The sequence below is a fragment of the Drosophila innubila genome, assembly GCF_004354385.1.
Source record: "Drosophila innubila isolate TH190305 chromosome 2R unlocalized genomic scaffold, UK_Dinn_1.0 1_C_2R, whole genome shotgun sequence".
Classification (NCBI taxonomy): domain Eukaryota; kingdom Metazoa; phylum Arthropoda; class Insecta; order Diptera; family Drosophilidae; genus Drosophila; species Drosophila innubila.
Window position 1 is genome coordinate 3,493,842 of NW_022995374.1, and position 10,383 is coordinate 3,504,224.

At 42.7% G+C, this 10,383-nt stretch overlaps 5 protein-coding genes across 6 annotated transcripts; 2 read left to right on the forward strand and 3 right to left on the reverse strand.

Moving 5' to 3' along the window:
• Window positions 1-209: 209 nt before the first annotated feature.
• LOC117784780 (hydroxysteroid dehydrogenase-like protein 2) lies at window positions 210-1,415 on the reverse strand. The gene is made up of 4 exons (XM_034622594.1): window positions 1,324-1,415; window positions 1,103-1,266; window positions 800-1,013; window positions 210-743 (listed from the first exon to the last, which is right to left on the reverse strand). Exons 1-4 carry the CDS (start codon window positions 1,335-1,337, stop codon window positions 275-277), a joined length of 861 nt encoding a protein of 286 aa, XP_034478485.1. The 5' UTR covers window positions 1,338-1,415; the 3' UTR covers window positions 210-274.
• Window positions 1,416-1,591: 176 nt separating this feature from the next.
• On the reverse strand, window positions 1,592-2,712 carry LOC117784781 (hydroxysteroid dehydrogenase-like protein 2). Its single transcript, XM_034622596.1, has 4 exons — window positions 2,696-2,712; window positions 2,482-2,645; window positions 2,200-2,413; window positions 1,592-2,138 (listed from the first exon to the last, which is right to left on the reverse strand). Exons 1-4 carry the CDS (start codon window positions 2,707-2,709, stop codon window positions 1,670-1,672), a joined length of 861 nt encoding a protein of 286 aa, XP_034478487.1. The 5' UTR covers window positions 2,710-2,712; the 3' UTR covers window positions 1,592-1,669.
• A 309-nt stretch (window positions 2,713-3,021) lies between these two features.
• On the forward strand, window positions 3,022-5,132 carry LOC117783329. Its single transcript, XM_034620700.1, has 2 exons — window positions 3,022-4,206; window positions 4,799-5,132. Exons 1-2 carry the CDS (start codon window positions 3,141-3,143, stop codon window positions 4,999-5,001), a joined length of 1,269 nt encoding a protein of 422 aa, XP_034476591.1. The 5' UTR covers window positions 3,022-3,140; the 3' UTR covers window positions 5,002-5,132.
• LOC117783327 lies at window positions 4,681-7,505 on the reverse strand. Its single transcript, XM_034620697.1, has 2 exons — window positions 6,355-7,505; window positions 4,681-6,300 (listed from the first exon to the last, which is right to left on the reverse strand). The coding sequence occupies exons 1-2, from the start codon at window positions 6,980-6,982 to the stop codon at window positions 5,135-5,137; spliced, it is 1,794 nt and encodes a 597-aa protein (XP_034476588.1). The 5' UTR covers window positions 6,983-7,505; the 3' UTR covers window positions 4,681-5,134.
• On the forward strand, window positions 7,299-10,034 carry LOC117783328 (BEL1-like homeodomain protein 10). Of its 2 annotated transcripts, XM_034620698.1 has the most exons (7): window positions 7,299-7,959; window positions 8,018-8,544; window positions 8,615-8,763; window positions 8,829-9,167; window positions 9,279-9,380; window positions 9,440-9,702; window positions 9,759-10,034. In XM_034620698.1, the coding sequence occupies exons 1-7, from the start codon at window positions 7,842-7,844 to the stop codon at window positions 9,887-9,889; spliced, it is 1,629 nt and encodes a 542-aa protein (XP_034476589.1). In that variant the 5' UTR covers window positions 7,299-7,841; the 3' UTR covers window positions 9,890-10,034. The 2 variants fall into 2 exon arrangements, with proteins under 2 accessions (XP_034476589.1, XP_034476590.1); XM_034620699.1 differs by lacking the exon at window positions 8,829-9,167.
• The last annotated feature ends 349 nt before the right edge of the window (window positions 10,035-10,383 follow it).

Consider the following 10,383-nt stretch of genomic DNA (forward strand, 5'->3'; position numbering starts at 1 on the left):
TATTTTCAAATTATTGTGAAATGAACTAAAAATAAGTTCACATTTGAATTGCGCACCCGAATTCTATATAGATGTGAACTAGTTCAATTGCACCGTTTACAATCTTCAATATTGGTATCGATTTGTTTGTCGATACCGTTTTCAGCAGCTCTCGTGCGCGCCAAATAAAAAAAGCAATCGATTTTTATTAACATTTAAAATTTTAAAAATGTATATACAAACAATAATGCTTACACAAACAACAAAACATGTATCAAAAATAAAAAAAAAACAATTACAACTTGGCAAATGGACCTGCATCATCCAAAAAGATATCCAAATGCAAATTGTGCATATTCTCCGGGTGGCAAGCGTACTTGCTGAAATCTTTAACACCAACGTCCAGTAAAACCTCATCATCCATGAAGAAGTTTCCTGTATATTCCTTAGCGTCACGACAAATGATAGTGTATGCTGCATCCGCCATCACCTCCGGTTTACGGGAATATAAAGCACCCTCCGGACCAGACAGCATATCAACTGCGGCAGTGTGAATACTTGTCCGCGGCCATAGAGCATTCACAGCCACTCCCTGATCTCGGAACTCCTCAGCCATACCCAACACACACATGGACATGCCATACTTAGCTATGGTGTAAGCGGTATGACCGGAAAACCAATGAGGCTTCATATTAAGAGGGGGTGATAAGTTCAGGATGTGGGGATTATCGCTTTTCAGCAGATAAGGCAAACAAGCTTTCGATCTGAGGAATAATAGATATTTAGATTAAATACAATTCAGATAAGATTACAAGCTTACACCAAGAATGTGCCCCTTGTGTTAATATTCTGCATCAGATCATAGCGTTTCATATCCGTTGATAATGTCGAAGTTAAGGAAATGGCGCTCGCATTGTTTATCACAATATCGATACCTCCAAATTTGGCAACTGCAGCTTCAACAGCTTGCTGAACCTGTTTCTCATCCCTAACATCAACAATGCAGGGCAAAGCTTTGCCCCCCGCCTTCTCAACTGAAAGGGAAAGATAAGCAGTGTACCCAATTCTATCAAAGGTCAAAATACACTTGATTCGAAGTTTGAATACAAAGTGCAATACTTACTCTCCTCTGCGGCCGTATAGATAGTGCCCGGCAGTTTTGGATGCGGCTCAGCTGTTTTGGCAGCTATAACGATATTTGCACCATCACGCGCCGCTTTTAAGGCGATTGCTTTTCCAATGCCACGGGATGCGCCGGTAATGAAAAGGGTTTTTCCTTGCAATTTTCTATAGATATTCCATTAGGTATTTCATTTATTCGCTTGTTTTTTTAAACCGTCTTACCCTGTGTTCTTCATTGCTGTTAACTATCTGTTGCTGGTCTTCTTCTTCTTAACAACTGGACATTAGAACTAGAGATGTGAGCAAGGCCAACTAATCTTTATCGTTTGAGGAACATTCAGTATATCGATACATAAGTGAACAAATATTTATTCAAAATAACAGTATTTACAACATACGCGAATGGGACTCAAAGCAAAATATAAAAGCATTCATAATAATGAAATCGTCATATTTATTAGCTAATTATAATAGAATAATCAAAGATTTCCATTTAATATGTTAAGAAATATTTAATTCAGACTGGATTTATAAGAAATGTACTGGTAAAACATTAATATAACATCCCTTACAGCTTTGCAAATCCACCTTGATCATCCATAAATATAGCCAATTTAAAAGTTTGCTGATTTTCTGGATGACAAGCATAGTTGCTTAAGTCTTTAATACCAACGTCCAACAAAACCTCATCATCAATAAAGAAGTTTCCTGAATATTTTCTGGAGTCACGAGAAATGATAGCATAAGCTGCATCCGCCATCATCTCTGGTTTACGAGAATATAAAGCACCTTCCGGACCATAAAGCATATCAACTGCGGCCGTATGAATGGTTGTACGAGGCCATAAGGCATTTACAGCTACTCCCTGATCTCGGAACTCCTCAGCCATACCCAACACACACATGGACATGCCATATTTAGCTATGGTGTAGGCGGTATGATTGGAAAACAAACGGGGCTTCATATTAAGAGGTGGTGATAAGATCAAGATGTGTGGATTATCGCTTTTTAACAGATAAGGTAAACAAGCTTTCGATCTGTGGAATGTAAGCAGTCTAAATTAGATTGAATTAAAGATATAAAAAAATATTTTCTTACACCATAAACGTTCCCCTTGTGTTAATATTATGCATCAGATCAAATCGCTTCATATCCGTTTGTAAAGTACCAGTTTTTGAAATGGCGCTCGCATTGTTTATCAAAATATCGATACCTCCAAATTTGGCAACTGCAGCCTCCACAGCCAGTTGAACCTGTCTCTCATCCCTAACATCAACAATACAGGGCAAAGCTTTGCCGCCAGCCTTTTCGACTAAGATAATGAATAATAAAGATAATCATTCACAGTGAAAATTCATAATGATTTATTGCTATACTTACTTTCCTCTGCGGCCGTATAGATAGTGCCTGGCAGTTTTGGATGAGGCTCAGCTGTTTTGGCAGCAATAACAACATTAGCTCCATCTCGCGCCGCTTTCAAAGCAATCGCTTTTCCAATTCCTCGCGATGCGCCTGTAATGAAAAGTGTTTTTCCCTGTAATTTTCTATATGTTTATTAGTATATTTGTAAATAAACTTTAACTTTAAGAGTTACCCAGTGTTCTTCATCTTACTAAAGTTGATAATCGCTGGTTTTTTTATGTATGTGCGGAAGTGTTGTTGTTATAATTATCGATAATCATAACATTTGGCTTAACTGTTATCGTCGAGCAATAACTTTTTCATTTCTATTTAACTTCAATACTTGAAGTGATCAAAATATATATTTTATTTTAATATTCTGAGTGAATTGAGAAAATTGATTCAAATTTGGCTACAAACTGCAATCAAATCAATAAATAACAGTTCAGTTTGAGTTTAACAGAACCATACGAGTACAACAGTAACAGACTGTTGTTGATTATATAATTGTTGTATTTGTTTTTTTTTTACATTTATCGACACTATCGAATTTTGATGTACTCTTTGCACGTCCAAGCAATAAGAAGTGTGTAATCCGTTCCTGACCTTAACTAGGTCGCAAGGCGTAGGGTGCTGAGATGGCCATGTTGACGCGCCTGACGAGTAACGGAACAACCACAGTGACACCAGGCTCGCCCAAGGGATTACAACGCTTTCAAAACTACCTCACAGCGTTTCTTTGGCCAGGAACATCATCATCGCATCGACAGCAGCGCAAATCTTCGACTCAGTTGGATGCCATCGATTGTTTCACCAATGAGCTGGTTAATCGCAAGACCCAAAAATGGGAGGAGCTGCGTGACAATCTGATGAAACCCGTGGCCGAGGACAAAGGAGCCAGCAACTTTGGACAGAATGTGGGACTCATGTCCAAGGGAATGGTGAATGACCTGAAGCAGCTGCGCTCGCCACAGCTGGGATTGGACATACGATCGCTGTCGCAGCCGCAGCTGGACAATCTGCTGCTGGCCACGCTGGAGATCAAGAACAAAGTGGACTTTCTCTATTTGATACGTCAGTGTGTGCGTTGGCAGCAGTTGCCCTGCAATGAGGTGCTCATCTCCTGCCTCAAGTATTTGAGCGGCTTGGGACGCCTGCAGCAGCTGGAGTCGCTGGCGGAAACATGTCGCCAGGTGGAGCATCCGTTTGCTAGCATCTATGCGGATTTGGCGCCATTTAAGGCCATTGCCTTGTGGCACAATGGCAATGCGGATGTGGCTCTCATGACACTACATCGTGGCTATGGCGGCAGTCTCAATTCGGAGGAGGGTCGTCGCATGATACGCACCGCTTTTCGCACCATTGCCGAGGAGACGTTGGCCCAGAAATCGGAGGCAGTGCTCATCTCCCTCATGGAGGTGGCACGTGCCATTCACCGGGAGCACAAGGACATCTTTGTGGTGGCATGTGTGTGGAAACAATGCTTTGCCAGCACCTGGTTCAGTGACCAGAAGTCGGCGGAGGAGCTATTCGAGCAGCACCAGGAACTGCAGCAATTGGTGGAGCGGCGGGCGAGTCCGCTCTGCTCATCCTTCCTCAGCCGTCACAATGTGGATGCAGTGCATCGCTTAATTGAAGTATTCCTGCAGCACAAGCAGCGAGTTGCCTGCTCCAGCTGCCTCAGTCTGCTCTTCAACTATCAATGTATGTCTTGCAATATTTTCAATATTTTTATACCCATTATTTTATGTCCGTCTGTCTGTCCGTCCGTCCGTCCGTCTGTTTAAACGCGACGATCTCAGAAACCATGAGAGCTTGAGACTTCAAACTTGGTATATAGGTTCCTGGATACCATAGGCAGATCAAGTTTGTTTTTAATTTTAGATCGGACCAATATATCATATAGCTGCCATAGAAACGATACATCGAAAATGGAGTTTTAGTATGAAAAAGTTTTTGGTTTTTTGAGATATCTTAATCAAACCAATATAATATTCAATAAACTTGGTTTCGTCCATCCTGGCCGAAGTTCGTTAAAATCGGTCGACTATATCGTATAGCTGTCATAGTACCGATCGGGTAAAAATCAACTTATAGTAGGAAAAATTTATTTTTTGTTGAGATATTTTAACCAAACTGTTAGAATATGTCTTTAATATATCATATATCATATAGCTGTCATAGGAACAATTGGTCAAAAATCAACTTTCAGTACAGAGTACCTATGCACAGGGTATTCTACTGTCGACTGTAACCGCCTACTAGTTTTTTATTACTAACATAATCATTTTTACAGACTTGCGCAAGGATTTGCGTGCTTGTGCTGAGATTGTCAAGTCCTGCAGCGAACTGGAGATGCCATTGAATGAGCTGCAAAACGAACAGTTCCTCAGTTTGTTCCTGGACCGCAGCGATCCCTTCGAGACTGGCAATGGCAATGGCAACAATAGAAACGTGGCTAACAAGTATAAGCCCAAATCTTTCCAGTACAAATTTTAGTAGTGGCTTTGTTGCCCAATCCCAAAGTTGTAGCTTGTTGTATTTGTAATGGCACAAAGTGTTTGCTGCTGGTTTCGTTGTAGCACTCCAAATCTTTACCATTTCAATAAATGTTATATATCTTAAGGTAGCATCAATTGTCTTTTATATTCCATTCCTGCAGCTGACTTGTCGTCACTCCCGTGCACTCGTAGCAACGTGAGATTAGATGATTCCCACACAGATGTATCTGACACTGTTGGCAACGGGATCGTGCCTTAGTTCCACGTTTGTTGCGGCAACAAAGCTTGCAACGACGATGCTTCTCGCCATAACGACTGACCAGGGTGACGTCTTGGGGCAGCAAGGCGCGACTCTGGCTGATGACACCGATTCCCAGTGTTTGCCTGGCATCCGTAGAGGCTTCACTCAACAGTCGCTGATTGGATAGACCCAGAATCTCACAGATTTGCAGTCGCATCACCAGCGATGTGGATCGAAGATTCAGACGACGTTGCAAACGTTGCTGGGTCAGAAACAAACCCAACTGACGCTGGAAGTCGCGCTGCTCCAGACTCGCATCCATTTTTGGCGACAGACGCAGCAATATCCAAGCATTGAAAGCCGCTATATTGAGCATGAGATGCAGCAGCTCCAGAAATGAAGTGGTCTTGTCTTCTTTCTTCTTGGCAGCTGCAAATCCGGTGCTAAATCTAGCAGAGAGTTCATGGAATTGTGTGCAGGTGTCTGAGGTGAGCAGTTGCGTTTGGTGGGCATTAATCTGCCTGTTAAGGCCACAGGTAAGCAAGGCGTTATCCGATTGCTGTGTCAGTCTGTTGGCGCCGCTGACAAGTGTGCCTGCTGACCAGTTCTTGGGGTAATCCGCTGCAGTCGAGTGCAGTCGGCAAATGCTGCTTAACTGGCACTGCAGCAGCTGCTCACAATGCTTGAGGGCAGCGTATCTGGAGCCCAGCGTTATATTGCGTCCTGTGGTCTTGTAATCACAGATGAGCTGCATCAACTCTTTGTGGGGCGTCATTGGCTGCTTCTGCAGCAAGGCATTGGTCATGTAACGTGTCTTCGCATCGCAGCATAACACCAACTGCAAGTTGTCCAGGGCAGGCACCTCATCCACACAGAGCCAACCGCTTGGTCCGTAATAAGAGCGACAATTGATGAGCAGCTTTTGCCACAGACGTTGTGCATCATGCCAACTGCTGTCCGACGGCATGCTGAGGCACTCTGTAAGGAACACAAAGCGTGTGAGTGACATGGTCGCTCGAAAGATGGCATTGCCCAGCTCCAGTGTCCAGAGTTCCTCTGTAAAAGACATGGATTACTATTTAATGATTACTTTTAACTGCTAACAACTACCCAAAGGTCCATTGTGCTGTGCATTGCGAAACACACCACACAGATAACTTAAGCCCAGCCAGGAGCGCAGCTCTGTGAGATCCGTGGCTCGTTCTCCATGGCTTCCAGTGCGTCTTTTGCGAATCTGCTCATTAATAATTCGGAGCAGCATGCGCAGCATATCATCATCGAATAGCAGCATCCAAGACTCAACGGCATTGCAGGCAGATCGTGAGGGACCTTTTCCACAGGCTTGTTGCTTGGCTCCTTGTAGCTCCTCGTGTGCCGCGGGCTGTGGATCACGTTCCAGAGTCCAGGTATGACCATTGCTGGAAATGAAGCTACCACTACTGCTGGAAGGTCGTCCCCGCTTGCCACGACTTCTGGCAGGTTTCAGCAGCAGCTCGGGCAACTGCTCATCCGTTAATAGAGTGTCCTCATCTTTAAAAAGCCACTCAAAGTGAGATGACACCAAAGCAGTATCTTGCAGTGGATCAGCAAAAGTGTCAGCATCTTCATTAACTGGCGCCTTGAGCTCTATATCTTCCTCTTCCATGCGCCGATCATCCATTAGCTCATTGTCACTGCATTTCATATTGGACAGCAGTTGCTCGTCCAGAACACAATCCATTTCAACATAGTCACTCATTGTTTACCTTGCATTGTTTACAATTTTTGACTCGCGTGAAGTCAGCTGCGCGCACTTTTTCGACTCGCATGAAGTTGGTTGCAGACGCAAATTTAGACTCATTTCAGTGTGTACATTTTGTATCAAAAGTAAATGCATAATTAAAATTGCAGCAAAACAAAACATTGCTAATTTTAATAGTGTTTAAACTGTAATAGCAGTGCAGTGTAATCAACAAATGAAGTGAAACAGTGTTTACATCGACGCCAATTGTGCAACTTAGCATATCAACAACGGCAATACACACAGCAAAGCGTAACACTGTGCGCAGAAAACATTGCGAGTACAGCTACCTCTCAGAGGTTAGAATACTGCTTAAAATGCCATTTAAATTAAAACGTTAAATATAAAAACAATTGAGCAATAAAAGTGTTTACCTTATGTAAATTCCGCGCGCGTATTAAGCTATTTGTCAAAAATTCTTCTTCGCAATGTCAATTTGACATGTTATACTGTCACGTCTTCGCATAGTCTTATACCAGGAGTTCTCGATAGACGATAACGCGCACGAATTTCTGATAACGAGACATTTTGTAAGGCGAGATATTTCAAAAAAATAAATGTGCAATAGGAGGCCGTGTTAAGTTTAATGGCAGCTGGAAAATGTCGTTTAGTGAAAGTTAGTCTAATCTCAAAGCTGGTGCTGTGAACACGAATTTACAAAATATAGAAAAATATAGTTTGAATTTTATTGTTTTTTTTATCGAGTTACGAGTTTTCTTTTTTTTTTTTTTTGTGTGAAAGAAAAAACTTTCTAGAGGTTGCAAGTCATCCTTTTTTTTATTTAATTACTTGGTTGGTTTTTGGCATTGTGTGGTATATGATGATTTCGCCGGAGCAGCATGAAGTTGATTTGGTGCTGGATCGCCAGGTGCGACAGAATATCCAGGACATGATGCACGAGGCCGATGTGCAGGCAAATCTTCTGGAAAGTGAAGGTAAGTCTGCAAGATTGGCTAATTTATATAGATAATAATGAAATCTTTAAATATGTAGGCGTTTCTGGACGCGATCGTTACAATTCGGAGTCGAGCATTGATCAGGATCATATGCAACAGGAGAGCATGGGAATGCTGGGCACTTTATCAGCCGATGAGATTGTCGAGGAGGATCAGGACTCGGAGCAGGCTGTCCAGGAGATCCAAAACTTCCATGACATGCTCGTCGATTCCCACATCGATATCAACGGTTCGATGCGCAAGCGTCGTGGCAATTTACCAAAGCATTCGGTGAAGATCCTGAAGCGTTGGCTCTACGAACATCGTTACAATGCCTATCCCAGTGATGCGGAGAAGTTTGCACTGTCCCAGGAGGCGAATCTGACGGTGCTGCAGGTCTGCAATTGGTTCATCAATGCCCGGCGACGTATCCTGCCCGAGATGATACGGCGCGAGGGAAACGATCCCCTGCACTTTACCATCTCGCGACGTGGCAAAAAGATTAGTCCAAACTCCTCCGGCTCAATCAGCATGAGTGCAGGCGGTGCGCCAAATCCAATTACAGGCAGTCCTGCCTCGGAAGTGGTAAGATAATCGGGCTATTCAGGGTATCTTACTGTCGAGAGTGCTTGAAATATCTTTTGATTTCTCTTAGGTTGTTGGCGCCACAGAGGAAGTTCACAGTGCCTCTGAAATGCACGAGGGAATCGCCAATGTGCTGACCAACTTTGATCAGTATGTGCGAACACCGAGTGGTCAAATGATGAAAATGGAGCCAGAGTTCGATGAGAGCGTCATTTACAGGTAATGCCCCCTGTCCAGCTGGTTCTAGTAGCGTTCACTTGTAGCCTATAATCCTTCCCCCAAAGTTGGCAACAAGCAATTGCAAGCAATCCGATGGGCTTCCAAAGGTTGCACTCCTCGCTGCAAGCCACCATTATCGATAAGATACAAAGCTATCAATTGCGCAAGACATCCGTCGATGAGGGAAGCGAGGGGAGCAGCAGCAGCAGCAATTCCACCTTAGCATATAGTCCATTTGGTCAGCTGCCGCTGGAATTCGAAGAGGATAAACCCAAGAGACGAGGACGCAAACGCCAAACCGATCCGAATACCACAATTGCTGTGCCAAGCAAAGTTATAAAGCAGGAACTCGAGGAAGAACCGAAACCGAAGCAAATGCAAATCCAAATCACTCCAGCTGCAGGGTATTGTCATCCGAAAGATTGCCAGAGCTTTGTAGTTGTCTAGCTTTTAAGTTTTTGACAGGATTTCCAGTATTGACGGATCTACTTAACGTCTTTCATTCTCATTTACAGATCCGAGGGTGAAGAAAGTGGCCATGATTACGAATCCTGCGAGCAGGGAAGTGAGGAGGAAGTGCGATTCGAGACCTCAGATGATTGGCAGAGTGTCATCAAGTGAGTTGCAAACATGGACATTAGCTAATCATCCTTAATTTACACTTAATGCTCTGCAGAACCGTTTTCAGTACTGAAGAAGTGACTACCACCAAGACAAATGCAAGCACCAGTGCAGCCAATTGTGAAACAGTGCCAACGCAGATCCTAAAGACCGAGGGCAATCAGCATCTGTTGGATCATATTTTGGGGGCCGAGGCAACCGTTGTGACCAGTGGCAATGCCATTGATGATATTACATGTGCTCCACAGCAGGAGGAAAGCTTTACCATGTCGGAAAATGATAATACGCAACAGACGCCGCAGACTCCGCCACGTCCAGGTACATAAATCTCAAAATTTCAATATTTACCTTAATTAAACTTTAACTAATTGCAGCTTTGAGTCGCGAGGAACGCGATAAATATAAATGCCTTTATTATCTTGTGGAAACGGCGATGGCTGTGCGTCAGAACGATTGTGACCAAGTGGAAGATCTTGCCCATATGGGCAACTATCTCAATAACTAATCAACATAACAATGATTGTTGTATATATTAACATAGTATTTGATTTCAATGCAGACAACCGGCTGCGCTTTTTAGACTCATTATTTTCTCTTGGCGAACAATTAACAAATAACAGTCAATTACATATCGAGAAAGCAGAAAAGCATTTTGAAACATTTAGATCAATTTGATTATGGGAATTTCCGGAAATTTCAAATACCATCACTTTGTAGCTTTTTGTTCTAGGGACAATTCAATTGCCAATAATATTTATAAAATTGTAACTATACTTAAGCTTAGTACTTTAATAAATACTGTATCAACACCTAGCTCAAAGATATGCTTATCTTGAAAATACATTTTGCGAGAAAATAATTTAAATACTTTCAATTTGAACGGACGGTGAGCCTATCGATAGCTAGTGAACTTGCGATAGCTATTGTCTTGGGAATCGGTAGAGCTTCGATTTTAAGCAGTGCTGTCAACTTTTTAGAGGAAAAATAGATGTTTCTGGC